The sequence below is a fragment of the Mus musculus genome, chromosome 7 (genome assembly GCF_000001635.26).
Source record: "Mus musculus strain C57BL/6J chromosome 7, GRCm38.p6 C57BL/6J".
NCBI classification, from domain to species: domain Eukaryota; kingdom Metazoa; phylum Chordata; class Mammalia; order Rodentia; family Muridae; genus Mus; species Mus musculus.
This window is the reverse complement of record NC_000073.6, coordinates 12,963,036-12,976,131: the sequence shown is the minus strand read 5'-3', so window position 1 is coordinate 12,976,131 and position 13,096 is coordinate 12,963,036. Positions and strand designations below refer to the sequence as shown.

Sequence of the window (13,096 nt, the reverse complement as noted above, 5' to 3'; positions counted from 1 at the left end):
AGGCAGGCAGATTTCTGAGTTTGAGGCTAGCCTGGTCTACAGAGTGAGTTCCAGGACAGCCAGGGCTACACAGAGAAACCCTGTCTCGAAAAACAAAACAAAACAAACAAAAAAAAGTTAATTAGGTTTGAGATTCTTCAGTCACCCATCTTCTTGTAAATGTTCCAGCTCTGGGGAGGAAGGGGAGAAGCCTTCCCCAGTGGCAGTGTTACAGCTCTGAAAGGAAAGGTATCCTGGAAGTTGGGAGCCAGGAAATACCACAAAGTCACAATATACAACAAACCTCAGACAAGAGATTTATTGGGAGGGAAAAACTCAGAAGGTGGTTGTATTTCAGGTGAGAAGCAGCAGAGAACTGAGCAGAAAACAGAATATATATATATATATATATATATATATATATATATATATTTCTCATTTATTTTATGTATATGTGTTCACTGTAGCTGTCTTCAGCCACACCAGAAAAGGGCATTGGATCCTATTACAGGTGATTGTGAGCCACCATGTGGTTGCTGGGAATTGAACTCAGGACCTCTGAAAGAGCAGCCAGTGCTCTTAACAGCTGAGCCAACTCTCCAGCCTGAGCTTGGGCTTTTTACTCTGTAGGGAGGAGCTTGGCCCCAATGTAGCTGGAGGGGCGGATCCAGCCATTAGGGCCATCTGAGTGTTGTGTGGGCAGAGCTTGACCACTCTCACTCCTCAAAGGGTTGACGCTTGTAACCCCAACAAACTCATTTACCAAGCAGGACTTAGGAGTCTTTCTCTGGTGTTTTCTTTCTCTCCATTTGGAATGTAGGTTTATGGCTGCTTAGGAAAATCATGAGACAGAGATCCCAGTGTCAGCTCAGTATTTGATTTCCCTTAAATGCAGATTGACTCATCTCCTGGTTTCCAAGTGTCATTGTCATTTATGTTACCCTCCCTCCCCATCTTCACCTGTAGACTTACATTACTGAAGTGTTGAGTTTGCTGCATCATGTTCACCTGTAGAGCTAAGTGTTGAGTTTGCTGTGTCATGCTCACCTGTAGAGCTAAGTGTTGAGTTTGCTGCATCATGTTCACCTGTAGAGCTAAGTGTTGAGTTTGATGCATGTTTGTTTGGCTTTGGGTTTGGAGGGGTGGGGGTTGTTTTGTTGTTTTAAGACAGGATTTCTATATCCTCCAGCTTCAGTTTTCCCAGTTTTGATAATATAGGCAGATGCTACCAAGCTTAGCTGGTTTAACATTTGACTTAGAAAGCCCAAGGACATTTTTACAGGCACAGCCTGTTAAGAGGAGCCAGCCCAATATAACCATAGTTCCTGGGGAAGACCATGCATAGGGGAGCGCAGGCCAGTTCTGGGTATTGGAAGAGGTAGATTCTAGGAGGATGAAGGTAAAAAGCAATTGGCTCACAAGCAGAAGAGGCTGGTGAGGAAGAGAAGATGGCCTTGATTCCAGCCTGTGGGCCCAGGAAAGTTTAGGACATTTGCTTCAGTTTCCTTAGGGAAACCTGTTAGGGACCTCATTTGCCCAATGTACCTTTGGTCCTGAGCCTTCCTGGCATTACATAGCTCCATCCAGGAGGAAACGACAGTGGGCCTATCGGGTATCAGGAGGCCTAGCTCAGAGAATTTTCCCAAACAGTCATAGGCAGCTGGATCCTATACAGCATCCCTCTTTGCATAACTTAATGAGGTTTAGTGGACAGATGTGTCTGACTCCACCGGCAGGTGGTGGGACAGTTATGTCTCATGTATAGAGGGTAGCTGCAAGATGGTTTTGTTGCTTTTTTGAGACAAGGTCTCACTATGGGCCCCCAACTGCTATATAGACCTGCTTGTGTCTCTGTCTCTTGGGTTCTGGGATTAAAGGTACCCATCAAGGCATCTGATCTTTTTAATTTTTTTTCTCCAAACTGTCTCAGTAGCCCCACTCTGGTCTGGAAGATTAACTTCATATCCTCCTGTCTCAGCCTCGCAAAGTGCTAGGGTTACAGGTCTGCACCACCATACCTCCAGGTGACGGGACCGGAGTTCCCAAAGGGCAGGACTCAACTTTGCCCATGCGCTCATCCTCATCAGCAGACACAGTCACAGCACTGGCTCGTTCTTCCCACCCTCCTCCCTCCCATAGCCCGGTCCGCAAGGGCTCATCTACCAACAGAACCGCTGCTCTGGGGCAGCTCACTTTCCCCAGATCTCCTGGCTTCCCCCACCTACCTGTGGCCGCCTGTATCCTACACTAGGCTGCAGGTAAGCTGTACCTCTACCCTATGGCCTCTGGGAACCCAGATTGAAGCCAAAGTGTCTGTGCTGACTCCAGTGGCATGTCTCTGCACATCCATTTAATATCATCTGCTTTGTTTTAAGGTAAAAAACAATATTATTGTTCATACAGGTGTATCTCAACTCAGCTTTTTCTTTTTTTAAGATAGGGGTTTCAGTGCTGGGCTGTGATGGCGTAGGCCTTTCATCCCAGTGTTGGGAGGCAGAAGCAGGTGGATTTCTCTGAATTCAAGGCCAGCCTGGTCTACAGAGCTGCATCCTGTTCCAAGATGATCAGGGCTACACAGAGAAACCCTGACTTGAGACAAAACACAAGGCCTCAAACTATCCTTGAATTGCCCCCTCGAACTCCTGATCGTGGGGATTTCAGGCATGCCACACCAAGCCTAGTTCTTTGAACTAATTAAAACCCAAAGCTGAGGTAGAAGGACATAGTTCAGTTGGTGGAGTGCTTGCTAAACAGGCACAAGGTTTAATCTCCAGCATTGAATAAACTTGGCATGCAGCTGTTTGCCTATAGCCTCAGCACTCAGGAGGCAAAGGCAGGAGATCAGAAGTTCCGGCCAGCCTTGGCTACAGAGATAGTTCAAGGCTAGCCTGGGTTACATGAGACCCTGTCACAAAACAACATCAGGGCCAACAAGATGGCTCAGTGGTTAGAAGCTTGTACCATGAAGCATTACAACTCGAGTTTCATCCCCAGCACCCATGTGGTGGAAGGAGAAAACTGATTCCTGAAAATTGTCCTTTGACTTCCGCATGCATGTATGCATGCCCTTACATACATGTATCCACACATATAAATATGAACTATAAACAACAGCAATAAAAACCAGGAGACATGTCCTGGAGTCAAGAGGTGTGGACTTTCATATCTAGGTAAGAAATTATAGTATATATCTGTTTTAACTTTTCAATACTGGCATTCATTTCCCTGTTGCTGTGACCTCAGGTCTACATGGGACCTGGTCTGCTAAAGGCCGCAACAAGCAAACTGAATCCCAAGCACCCATCTGCCCTCCCTCACCATTTAGGGTCATTATCACTGGGCGTCGGGGGTCTCAGAAGTCACAGGAAACACCAAGTCTTCCCTGCTCAGTTCTTTACCTTGGGCTCAGATGGGATGGGATGGGATGGGACAGGTGGGTGCATGATGGTTAAGCCCAGCAAAAATAAGCAGCCCTGTCTCATTTCCTCTCAAGTCAGTAGCACCACTTCAGATGTTCGGGCTCATATAGCATGGCTTTGGTAGTGGCTGATGACAGGCCCGCATGAGGATGGGGATGCCGAGGAACCAGAATTCCTGACCTGTCTTTCAGAGCTGAGGGGGACATCTTCCCTCCAGGCTTCAATTTCCTATTGGTGGGTTATGCCAGCCCTTCGAGCCTGGATGGAGACTGGAGAAGTCCACCTGAGTTCAACCCTGGTTCTGCCTTGTGCTCTAGGCCACACTAACTCTTCTGTGCCACCTGAGCTTTCTTGTTTGAAGCAGAGAAATCAATACAAGACCCACAAGCTGCTCACTGGGCAGCACCTAGCACATGGCTGGCTGTGAGTCTACTTGGACTTTATCTGGATCCTATAAGAACATTTACTCCTTGTTTAGACAGGGTTTCACTGTGTAACTCTGATTGAGACCTGGAACTCACTATGTAGACCAGGCTGACCTTCAACTCAGAAGAGACATGCCTGCCTCTGCCTCCCAAGACCCGGGTTTAAAGTCATGTGTCACGATATCCGGCTGCTAGAATATTTTATAGCATCATCCTCTACTGGTCCAAATCTCCTTCCCTCTTCATTTCCCAGAGGAGAAGGCTGAGGCACAGAAACAAACCATTTGTTTGCCTGAAGCTTGCACCAAAGAAATGGAATGCACTGGGGTTGTATCTCCAGCTGCTAATTTGAGAGCTCCTGCCTATTGCGGGCTCTTTTCCTGTTTGTATAGCCACAGTCAGGAAATACTGAAGTGGCATTACCATGAAGATCAAAGTCTGAGAGTCACACATTAGTTCCGGGGTCAGTCCCTGCCTACTCCACCAGTCCCAGGGGGGTTCATGCAGTCTATGGATTCCTCTCCAGGACAGCTTCTTTTAGGATATAGCTGTAAATGGAACTGACTGGCAAGTCTTCCTTGTACCTGCCTCACACCACAGTGGATTTGCTGAGAACACAGGCTCTTCCACAGTGAGTGAAAGGGATTTCAGAGAAGGGCACAGCTGTGACCTTAGGCCTCAGCTATCTTTGGGACTGCTGGTGGGGCTGTGGTAGAACTGGCCTTTGGAGGTGCGCCATCTAAGGATACCCCAAGAGACCTGGCCTGGGGGTGCGTACTGCCCCTGGGCCTCCTCAGGGCCTTCTCTCCTGTGTGGATCCTTTGGTGATGGAAGAGGGCTGGGCGCTCACGGAAAGCGCGGCCACACTGCGTGCACACGAAGGGCTTCTCACCCGTGTGGATACGCCTGTGGCTGAGCAACACTGCGCCCTTGGCAAAGGCCTTGCCACAGTCGCCGCAGCGGAAGGGTCGTTCGCCCGTGTGCAGCAGCTGATGCTGTGTGAGGTTGGAGCTGTGGCTGAAGGCACGGCCACAGTGTGGACAAGAGAAAGGCTTCTCTCCGGTGTGCACACGCTGGTGCTTGAAGAGCGAGGAGCCTTGACTAAAGGCTGCGCCACAGAGGGAGCAGGCATAGGGCTTCTCGCCGGTGTGCGTGCGTTCGTGCTGAATAAGATGTGAGTTGCGGCAGAAGCGGCGGCCGCACTGTGCGCAGGCATAGGGCCGCCCTCCTGCGTGTATCTTTAGGTGCTGACTGAGGTTGGAGCCGTGGCTGAAGGCCTTACCACACTCGTTGCAGTGGAATGACTTCTCGACTGTGTGGATGCGCTGATGGCGCACCAGTGAGGAGCTGTGTCGGAAGGCCTTGCTGCACACCATGCACACATAAGGCGTCTCACCGCTATGGATGCGCTGGTGCTGAGTCAGGTGAGATGTCTGACTGAAGGCCTTGCCGCACTGGGCGCACTCATAAGGCCGCTCCCCGGTATGAGTACGCAGATGCTTGAGGAGGTCTGAGCTCTTCACGAACACTTTGTTGCACGCCCTACATTCGAAAGGTTTGTCCCCAGAGAGAAGACCTGGGCCGGCCTGGAGGGCCTCTCCCAGCTCATCCCATATCCGGGCCTCTGTAACATTGGGGTCTCCCTGAGACTCATGCCAAGCCTCACTCATCCCACGTCCCTCCTCTGCCCCATGGAGATCTGGAATGCTTTGGAAAGTTCTCCCAGGGGTTAGCTGCATCTCTGGCTTTCGCTGCTCTGCTACCCGTGGCTGCTTCCCTGGGGCCAGAAAGTCAGAGAAGGCCTTCCCTCTAGATGAACCATTTTCAGGAACCCCTACTGGAGAAGTCAATCGCAAGCTGACAGTTGCTTCACTGCTGCTGGAACCTAGCAGGAGTTGCTCCCAGTAAATCACTGATACCCCTGTGGGTTTTTTCTGTAGAGATGGGCAGGCACTTTGGTGTCCCTCCAGAATTTTTGCATCAGGGTAGGCACCAGCAGGAGGAAGGATACTAGTAGGTATCCTATCAGGCCTGTCACAGGTGGCCCCTGGAGGTGTTCTAGACACATGTCTTTCTCTTGTACTATAATTGGATCCTGAAGGCAGAGAAAAGATAGTTACTGCTAGGACCCTGTCTGAAAAAAAAAAAAAAACAAACTTATTGAAGAAGCTGAGCAGTGCTAGTGCTACACAGAGAAACACTGACTAGAAAAAACCAAACCAAACCAAACCAAAACAAAACCCCAAAACCAGAAAACCAGAAGTGTAGGTTGGCCCTGGGAGAAGTTGGCAGAGAAGAGTCTGTCCTAACAACTGTGACCTCTATGGTCACAACTGTGCACTGGCTGACCTGGGACCTTTCTCTCAAGCCTCGCTCCCTAGCCTGCTTTCTCTTTGTGTTCATTCCTTGAGTCTATGCACTATCAATCCTGTTGCAGACTGCTTTTCCTGGGCATTCTCTCTACAACACTCAGCAGTGTCCTGGCCAATGCTATGCACAGTGCCAGAAAGAGCCCGGCCAGGAGAAGTGTTCAAACAACAGTTGGGGAGAAAGAATGACCCTACAAATGTGACAGTTCAATGGGGAAAGTGAAGCCACACAGCACAGCCGATGGGTATGTATGTATGTGTGGCTCAAAGGGAGTAATTTCCTGCATGGACACAGCATCTGGGCCCTTCAGGGGCAGGAAAGGTCACAAGATGAGGAAAAAGATTCAAAAAGGGAAGGGAGCTATCTCTAGACAGGAAAAGAGGGTGTCTGTAATACCAAGAAGTAGAGAATGTAGTAGCCCTTGCCCCTGAATACACCCTAGGTGAAGCCCAACTCACCAAGGCTGGATCTCCTGTGGGCACCCCTGCCTGGGCCTCTATTTGTCCTGTTGGGAACCCAGGGTTCCTCACCACGCTGGAGTTGGATGATCACACGAGGCCGGGAGACAGAAGGTCCTAGGAAGGAATAAGGAGCATGTGAGGCCAGCCCCAGCTCAAGACAGTCCAGCCCCAATAGAGAGCAGGGTGTGGGATATGGATGTCAACCATGCAATTGCACCCAAAACCCCACAGGATACAGGAGGACTGCAGGCCCGGCTCAAGGGTTCCCATAAGGAACTACTAGATCAGCCACTCCAAAGGAAGGTGCTAGAACTCAGGCACAGAAGAATGTAGACAGCCAGCACCCCAGGGATACAGGAAATGGTTATGTTTATCAGACTATATGTGTCCAGGGCACCGCCCTTCCTCTCACATCCCTATAGATAGAGGGTCATACTCATAAACAGTTAGGGAGAGAGTGGACACTTGTAATAGCTCCTGAACCTGGTGTGCTTAGCTGCCTGCCATACCTGGTCCCAGCTTTGCTTCCAATGAAGGACTCAACTCAGGCCTTTACCTATGGAGTCTACAAGTGCGAAGTTTTCCAGCATTACATGGCGGTACAAGGCCCTCTGGGCGGCATTCAGGAACATCCACTCCTCCTGGGAGAAGTACACAGCCACGTCCTCAAAGGCCATCCATCTCTACAACAGTAAGAATAAGATAGTGTCTATGCGATGGCTGAGTGAGGTAGGAACCTGTTCCCTATTAATGGAGATGCTTCTCAGACATTTATCTTCCTTCCCTGTAGACTGGTTGAGAGGCGGGTATATGTCTGTGAGTTTGGGACCAGCTTGGTCTACATAGCGAGTTCTAGGACAGCCACAGCTATGTAGAGAAATCCAGTCAAACACCAATTTAAAAAAAAAAAAAAAATGGAGCTGGGCGTGGTGGTGCACGTCTTTAATCCCAGCACTCAGGAGGTAGAGGCAGGCGGATTTCTGAGTTCGAGGCCAGCCTGGTCTACAAAGTGAGCTCCAGGACAGCCAGGGCTACAGAGAGAAACCCTGTCTCAAAAAACCAAAAAAAAAAAAAAAAAAATTAAAAAAAAAAAAAGGCCCTTTGGAGTAAGTAGACAATCTCAGTTACTGCTATGGGTATTGGGGTGTCAGAGGTCTGAGGTGGGACTGGCCTCATCAACCTGGTAGACATACAGAAAGTCAATCCTTCTTGCCTCTATACCAATGCTCCATTTCCTTTCTGCTTTTACAACTCATACCCTTGCTCAGCCACCTGTTGGACTCTTCCCCTCACAGCCATAGGCACCACAAGCCTTTCCTCCCTGTTCTCAAATCCTAAGCAACCAGCCCTAGTCAACTCTGTGAAGCTATCTGTCTTAGTATTGATGACCAAAAAGAAACTTGGGAGGAAAGGGTTTATTCAGCTTACACTTCCAGATCACAGTCCATCACTGGAGGAAGTCGAGACAGCAACGCCAACTGGGCAGGATCTGATGCTGAGGCCATAGAGGGATGCTGCTTACTGGCTTGTTTCCCATGGCTTGCTCAGCTTGCTTTTTTTTTTTTTTTTTTGTAGAACCCGGGACCACCAGATCAGGGATGACACCACCCACCCTGGACTGGGCCTCCCCACATTGATCACTAATTAAGAAAATGCCTTATAGTTCAATCTCATGGAGGCATTTTCTCAACTGAAGCTCCTTCCTCTCTAATGACTCTATCTTGTGTCAAGTTGACACACAAAACCAGCAACCAGCCAGTATACTATACTTCTTTAATTCTCAGGTCCCGGCTCAAGACGCTAGGATTAATTAACTGGACATCTATCACTTCAGGCCCATCAAATCAGTCCACTCTGGGACATCACACATGCCTGGTCTTTCCTGTGTCTACAGTAGTTCCATCCTCCCAGGTGCTCAGGCTGACCAATAGAGTTCTTCACACAACACTGATGCATCAGCAGATCTACTCATAATTCAGCCACCTTAACCACTACCATGACTAATCTCATGCAGGGACCACCATCATTCACATAGACCAAGGGCTACTAGCCTCTGTTCTACATAATAATATGAATTATTATACATATTATTCCACCACGTCTGTTCTACGCTCAGAAAAAGAGAAGATGCTTTTAAAATCTTAATTAGGTGTCTGGGTGTGGTAGCACAGGCCTTTCATTCCAACACTCGGGAGGCAGAAGCAAGTGGATCTCTGTGAGTTCCAGAACAGCCTGGTCTAATTGTACATTTCCAGCACAGCCATGGTTACATAGTGGGACCCTGTCTCAAGGGTCCTACATACCAAGTTGCAGACCAGCTAGATTTACACAGTGAGATTGTCTTTCAAAACAAAACCCCAAAGCCTGGGGCTAGAGAGATGGCTCAGCGGTTAAGAGTATGTGCTGCTCTTTCAAAGGGCATGAATTCAGCTCCCAGTGTCCACATTAGATGACTCACAAGTGCCTACAACAAAGTTCCCCGGGAACCAACACTCATATGCATAGACCCACAAAAGTACACATAAAAATTTTAAAAATCACTCTTAAAAATCTTAACTGGGAACTGTCCAGTCTGTGTTTAAAGCACTCTGTCTTCCGATGCCTCTGGGACAGAGTCCCAATTCCTCTGCCTGCTGTTTCAGACACACAAGACCTCCCTTCCTTGGTTATTCCACGTCTAAATTGCTAAATACCAGGCTGGGATGAAAGTTTGTAGTGTTTGCATGGTATGCACAAGGTCTTGGGGTCCATCCCCAGTACGGAATAAACTGTGTGTGCTCAAGCATGCCTGAAAACCTAGCACTATGGAAGCAGAAGCAGAGGGACCAGAAGGGCAAGGCCATTTCTTGGCTGCATATCTAATTAGCGGCCAGCCGCGCGAGAGAGAGAGAGAGAGAGAGAGAGAGAGAGAGAGAGAGAGAGAGAGAGAGAGAGAGAGAGAGAGAGAGAGAGAGACTTCAAAATATAAAAGTCTCACCTTGGCGTTTGCACATGTGGGTGCTTTCCTTTAACTTTTCCCCAGACCTTACCCACTTGGCTGTCACAAGTGAGGCTTCCACACCCGCACGCCTCACTCACCTGGACTATGATGTTGGAAGCAACTGGGTCCCTCCCCACAGTACAGTAAGAGGGCAAGCCAGGACACCTGGTGGGTCCTTGGAAAGATTCCTACACTCACCCGCGGTGGATTTGTCAGCGGCCAGGTTGCCGCCGCCGGAATCTGCAGTGGGGGCGGGGCATGACGGGCGAGAGACCTGGGCATAGCCCGTCCCCGCCCACGGCCTCGCGCAGCCCGCCTGGGCCTCAGTTTCCCGGTCAGAAAAGGGCGTTGTACGCCCAGAGGACTCCTGGCGGGCTGCGGCTGGGGGATGGAGAGTTCGTGGCTTCGGCACAACCCTAACGGTCTCCGCTGCAGCCTATGAGCCAACAGGGAATACTGAGGCTTGGAGGCAGAGCTGCGGGCTTGCAGTGCCGACGTGTACCGAGCCAAGGTTAGAATCGGGCAACTGCGAGTACTATCCTTATTTGCTCTAGTCTTGGGTCCCCAGAACCTCCTCGAGATTTGCAGAGTCGGCCAGGCCTTTCGTGCACCAATCGGGATCACCCGTGTGGCCTTAAGCCAGTCTGCAAAGTGACAACCCAGACCGCCGGAAGCCCCGCCTCTCCTATCCGCGTTGGCCCAATGCACAGCACGGATGCTCGGGTAAACGTAGTTCCTGCTGACTTGCCTGAATGACAGGAGGGTGCCTTCCTGGTATCCATGGCGGGTATCCAAAGCATCTTTTCTCCCTACCTCCCAGCCTTAGCTGGAAAGTGAAGTTTACCACCACCGTCCGGTTTCAGCCAGGCCTGAGCACTAACAGAGACTCCTGGGTAGGTCCCCGCTCTGGGCAAGCGGCCCAGGACCAAAACCTGAAGATTCAGAAGTGGAAACTTGGAGATTTCGGGAGGCAGGCGACACAAGCTGGGAGCACAAAAGAAAAAACGTATGGGGAATCCCTTCTAAAGAGACGGCAGCAGTGGGCGTGGTGGCACACACCTGTAGCCTCAGCACTTGGGAGGCAGAGGCAAGATCTCTGATTTCAAGGCCAGCATGGTCTACAAAGAGAGTTCCAGGGCAATTCAACGGTTAAGATCATTGACTGTTCTTCCAGCAGATCCGGGCTCAAATCACCACAAGGCAGCTCACAACTATCTGTAATTCCAGTTCCAGAGGACCCAACACTTTCAGACATACACGCAAGCAAAACACCAATGCCAATGCGCATGGGAAATAAATAGACAGAAAAGCCTTAGATCAGATCCATGATGGCGCATACCTTTAATCTCAGCACTCAGAAGAGAGAGAGGCAGGAGGATCATTGTAAACTTAAGGCCATCCTAGACTACATAGCAACTTCCACACCAACCGCGATCACATACGGAGATAACATGCTCAGGCAGTTTCCCTCTGTGTGGCCAGCTGCAGAGACAGAGTTGGGTTTCGGCCTCTCTTTCTATTCCCCTATCTCAGTCTTGGAAAGAGTGAAGGTCAATGTTGCGAGCTCTTATTTCAGACCCTTGCACATCAACTAGTTTCTATGCTTGGCTGCTTGTCCTTAGGACACCTGTTCTTCCCTCTTTTCCACACATCACAATATTGATTCTTTATTTCCTTGGGGCCAATCTAAGTGATATGTGAGATTTTGGAAAGGCAGGGCAGTCTCAGTGAAGACTGGCCCTGTTATTGGAGGACAGGAAAAGGTTTTTCTCTATTCTGCAGCATGTGAGGGATCTTCTTTCAGGATTCTCATTTCTCCTGTGTTGGGTTCCTTAGTTCTATGTATGCTTGTCTCTATATAGAAGTTCCTTGGGTCTCTTGTTAAGGGTGGGCTAATGCAGCCCCTAAGTACAGTGGGTTCTCAAACAGCGTGGGTTGAGAGCTGGCTGTGGTAGCAGCTACTATCCCAGTACTCAGGAGGCAGAGGCAGAAGGACCAGAGCTTCTTTCACGAGCAGCTGTAGCTATAGTGTGAATTTGAGATCAGCCTGGGCGACAAGAGACAATGATTACAGAACTTAGAAAGCTACACCAGGAGATTTGTCACAAATTTAAGGCCAGCCTAGACTATAGAGTGAGTCTGTCCCCCCCACCTCCCTGTCTCCGCGCACACACCAGAAGAAGCCAGGTGTGGTAGTACATGCTTGTAATCCCAGAACTTTGCAGAAAGACTAAGGACAATTAATTCAAAGTCATTTTTTAGTGTACAGTGAGTTCAAAAGCAGCCTGGAATAAATACATGGGGCCCTGAATCCAAGAGAAGAAAGTGACCAGTAAGATGGTCCAGCAAGTTAAAGGCACTTGTCACCAAGCCTGCCACCCTGTTTCCGTCCCCAGATGGAAGAGAATGGACTCATTCCAGTTGTCCTCTACCTTCTACTGAGTGCCACAGCACACAGGCACCTACACTCGTTCGCACACGAGAGAAAGAAATTTCTTTAAAGGAAAGAAAAGGCTGGTTGAGGTGGTATGAGCCTTAAATCCCAATACTCCAGGGACAGGCTGATAGTCTTTGTGAGTTCAAGGCCAGACTGATCTACAAAAGATTTCCAGGCCAGCCAGGGCTAAATATGAGGCCAAACAAAACAAAACAAAACAAAACAAAACTAGGGGCTGGAGAAATGTCCCAACACTTACTGACCTTGCAGAAGACCCAGGTTTCATTCACACCAGCCTTCTCACAACTGCCTATAATTCTAGTGTCAAGGGATCCAATACCTTCAGGCCTCCAAGGGCACCTGTATACAGGTGGTGCTCATAAATTCATGCAGGCACATGCTATATACAAACCTTTAAAATAGGAAAGCAAGTGCAACAAAATAGCCACAGCAGGTCTAGTGGTGACATTGGCATGCAAGCCCAGCTTCTCCAGAGACTGAGGCAGGAGGATTACAAGTTCACAGTCTCGGCTACATAGTAAGTTCAAAGCCAAGCTAGGCAACTCCGTAAAATCTTGTCTCAAGAAGTATAGAGGGCTAGCTAGGGGTGTAGCTCAGTGGTATATGAGAAAGGAAGGAAGGAAGGAAGGGCGAGAGAGAGAGAGAGAGAAAGACAGACAGACAGACAGACAGACAGACAGACAGACAGAAAGAAAGAAAGAAAGAAAGAAAGAAAGAAAGAAAGAAAGAAAGCCAAGAGAGATGATCTCCACAAGCTACCACAGGGTCAGTAAAGTGTATCTGAAAGTTACAACGTTTCCTTTTCTCTCTCCCCCCCCCCTAGTCTATTTTCTTTTGGATGCCTGCCTAGTATGTTTTTTCTGGTACCTTGGACTTTCTTATTTTCTGAAACTTCTCTCCCTGCTATATCATCTCTCAAAAGGAAGGTTACGAGGCTAGGAAGATGGTTCAGTGGGTTAAGAGCGCTTGCGTGTACGTATACAGACCTGAGTTTAAACCCTCAG

At 49.1% G+C, this 13,096-nt stretch overlaps 1 protein-coding gene across 4 annotated transcripts; it reads right to left on the bottom strand.

Moving 5' to 3' along the window:
• Positions 1–1,887: 1,887 nt before the first annotated feature.
• Positions 1,888–10,294, bottom strand: Zfp324 (zinc finger protein 324). Of its 4 annotated transcripts, none has more exons than XM_011250558.3 (4): positions 9,632–9,808; positions 7,211–7,337; positions 6,652–6,768; positions 1,888–5,918 (listed from the first exon to the last, which is right to left on the bottom strand). In XM_011250558.3, the coding sequence occupies exons 2-4, from the start codon at positions 7,329–7,331 to the stop codon at positions 4,495–4,497; spliced, it is 1,662 nt and encodes a 553-aa protein (XP_011248860.1). In that variant the 5' UTR covers positions 7,332–7,337; positions 9,632–9,808; the 3' UTR covers positions 1,888–4,494. The 4 variants fall into 4 exon arrangements, with proteins under 4 accessions (XP_011248860.1, NP_001349068.1, NP_848847.3 ...); NM_001362139.1 differs by lacking the exon at positions 9,632–9,808 and adding an exon at positions 9,833–10,294 and having other exon boundaries at positions 2,310–5,918; positions 7,164–7,337; NM_178732.4 differs by lacking the exon at positions 9,632–9,808 and adding an exon at positions 9,833–10,294 and having other exon boundaries at positions 2,310–5,918.
• Between the last annotated feature and the right edge of the window lie 2,802 nt (positions 10,295–13,096).

Coding starts and splice junctions, on each gene's coding strand:
- Zfp324 (NM_178732.4), bottom strand. CDS start 9,916: ATGCCCAGGTCTCTCGCCCGTCATGCCCCGCCCCCACTGCAGATTCCG. Junction 7,338..9,832: donor CGCTGACAAATCCACCGCGG/GTGAGTGTAGGA, acceptor TTACTGTTGTAG/AGATGGATGGCCTTTGAGGA. Junction 6,769..7,210: donor CGCACTTGTAGACTCCATAG/GTAAAGGCCTGA, acceptor ATTCCTTCCTAG/GACCTTCTGTCTCCCGGCCT.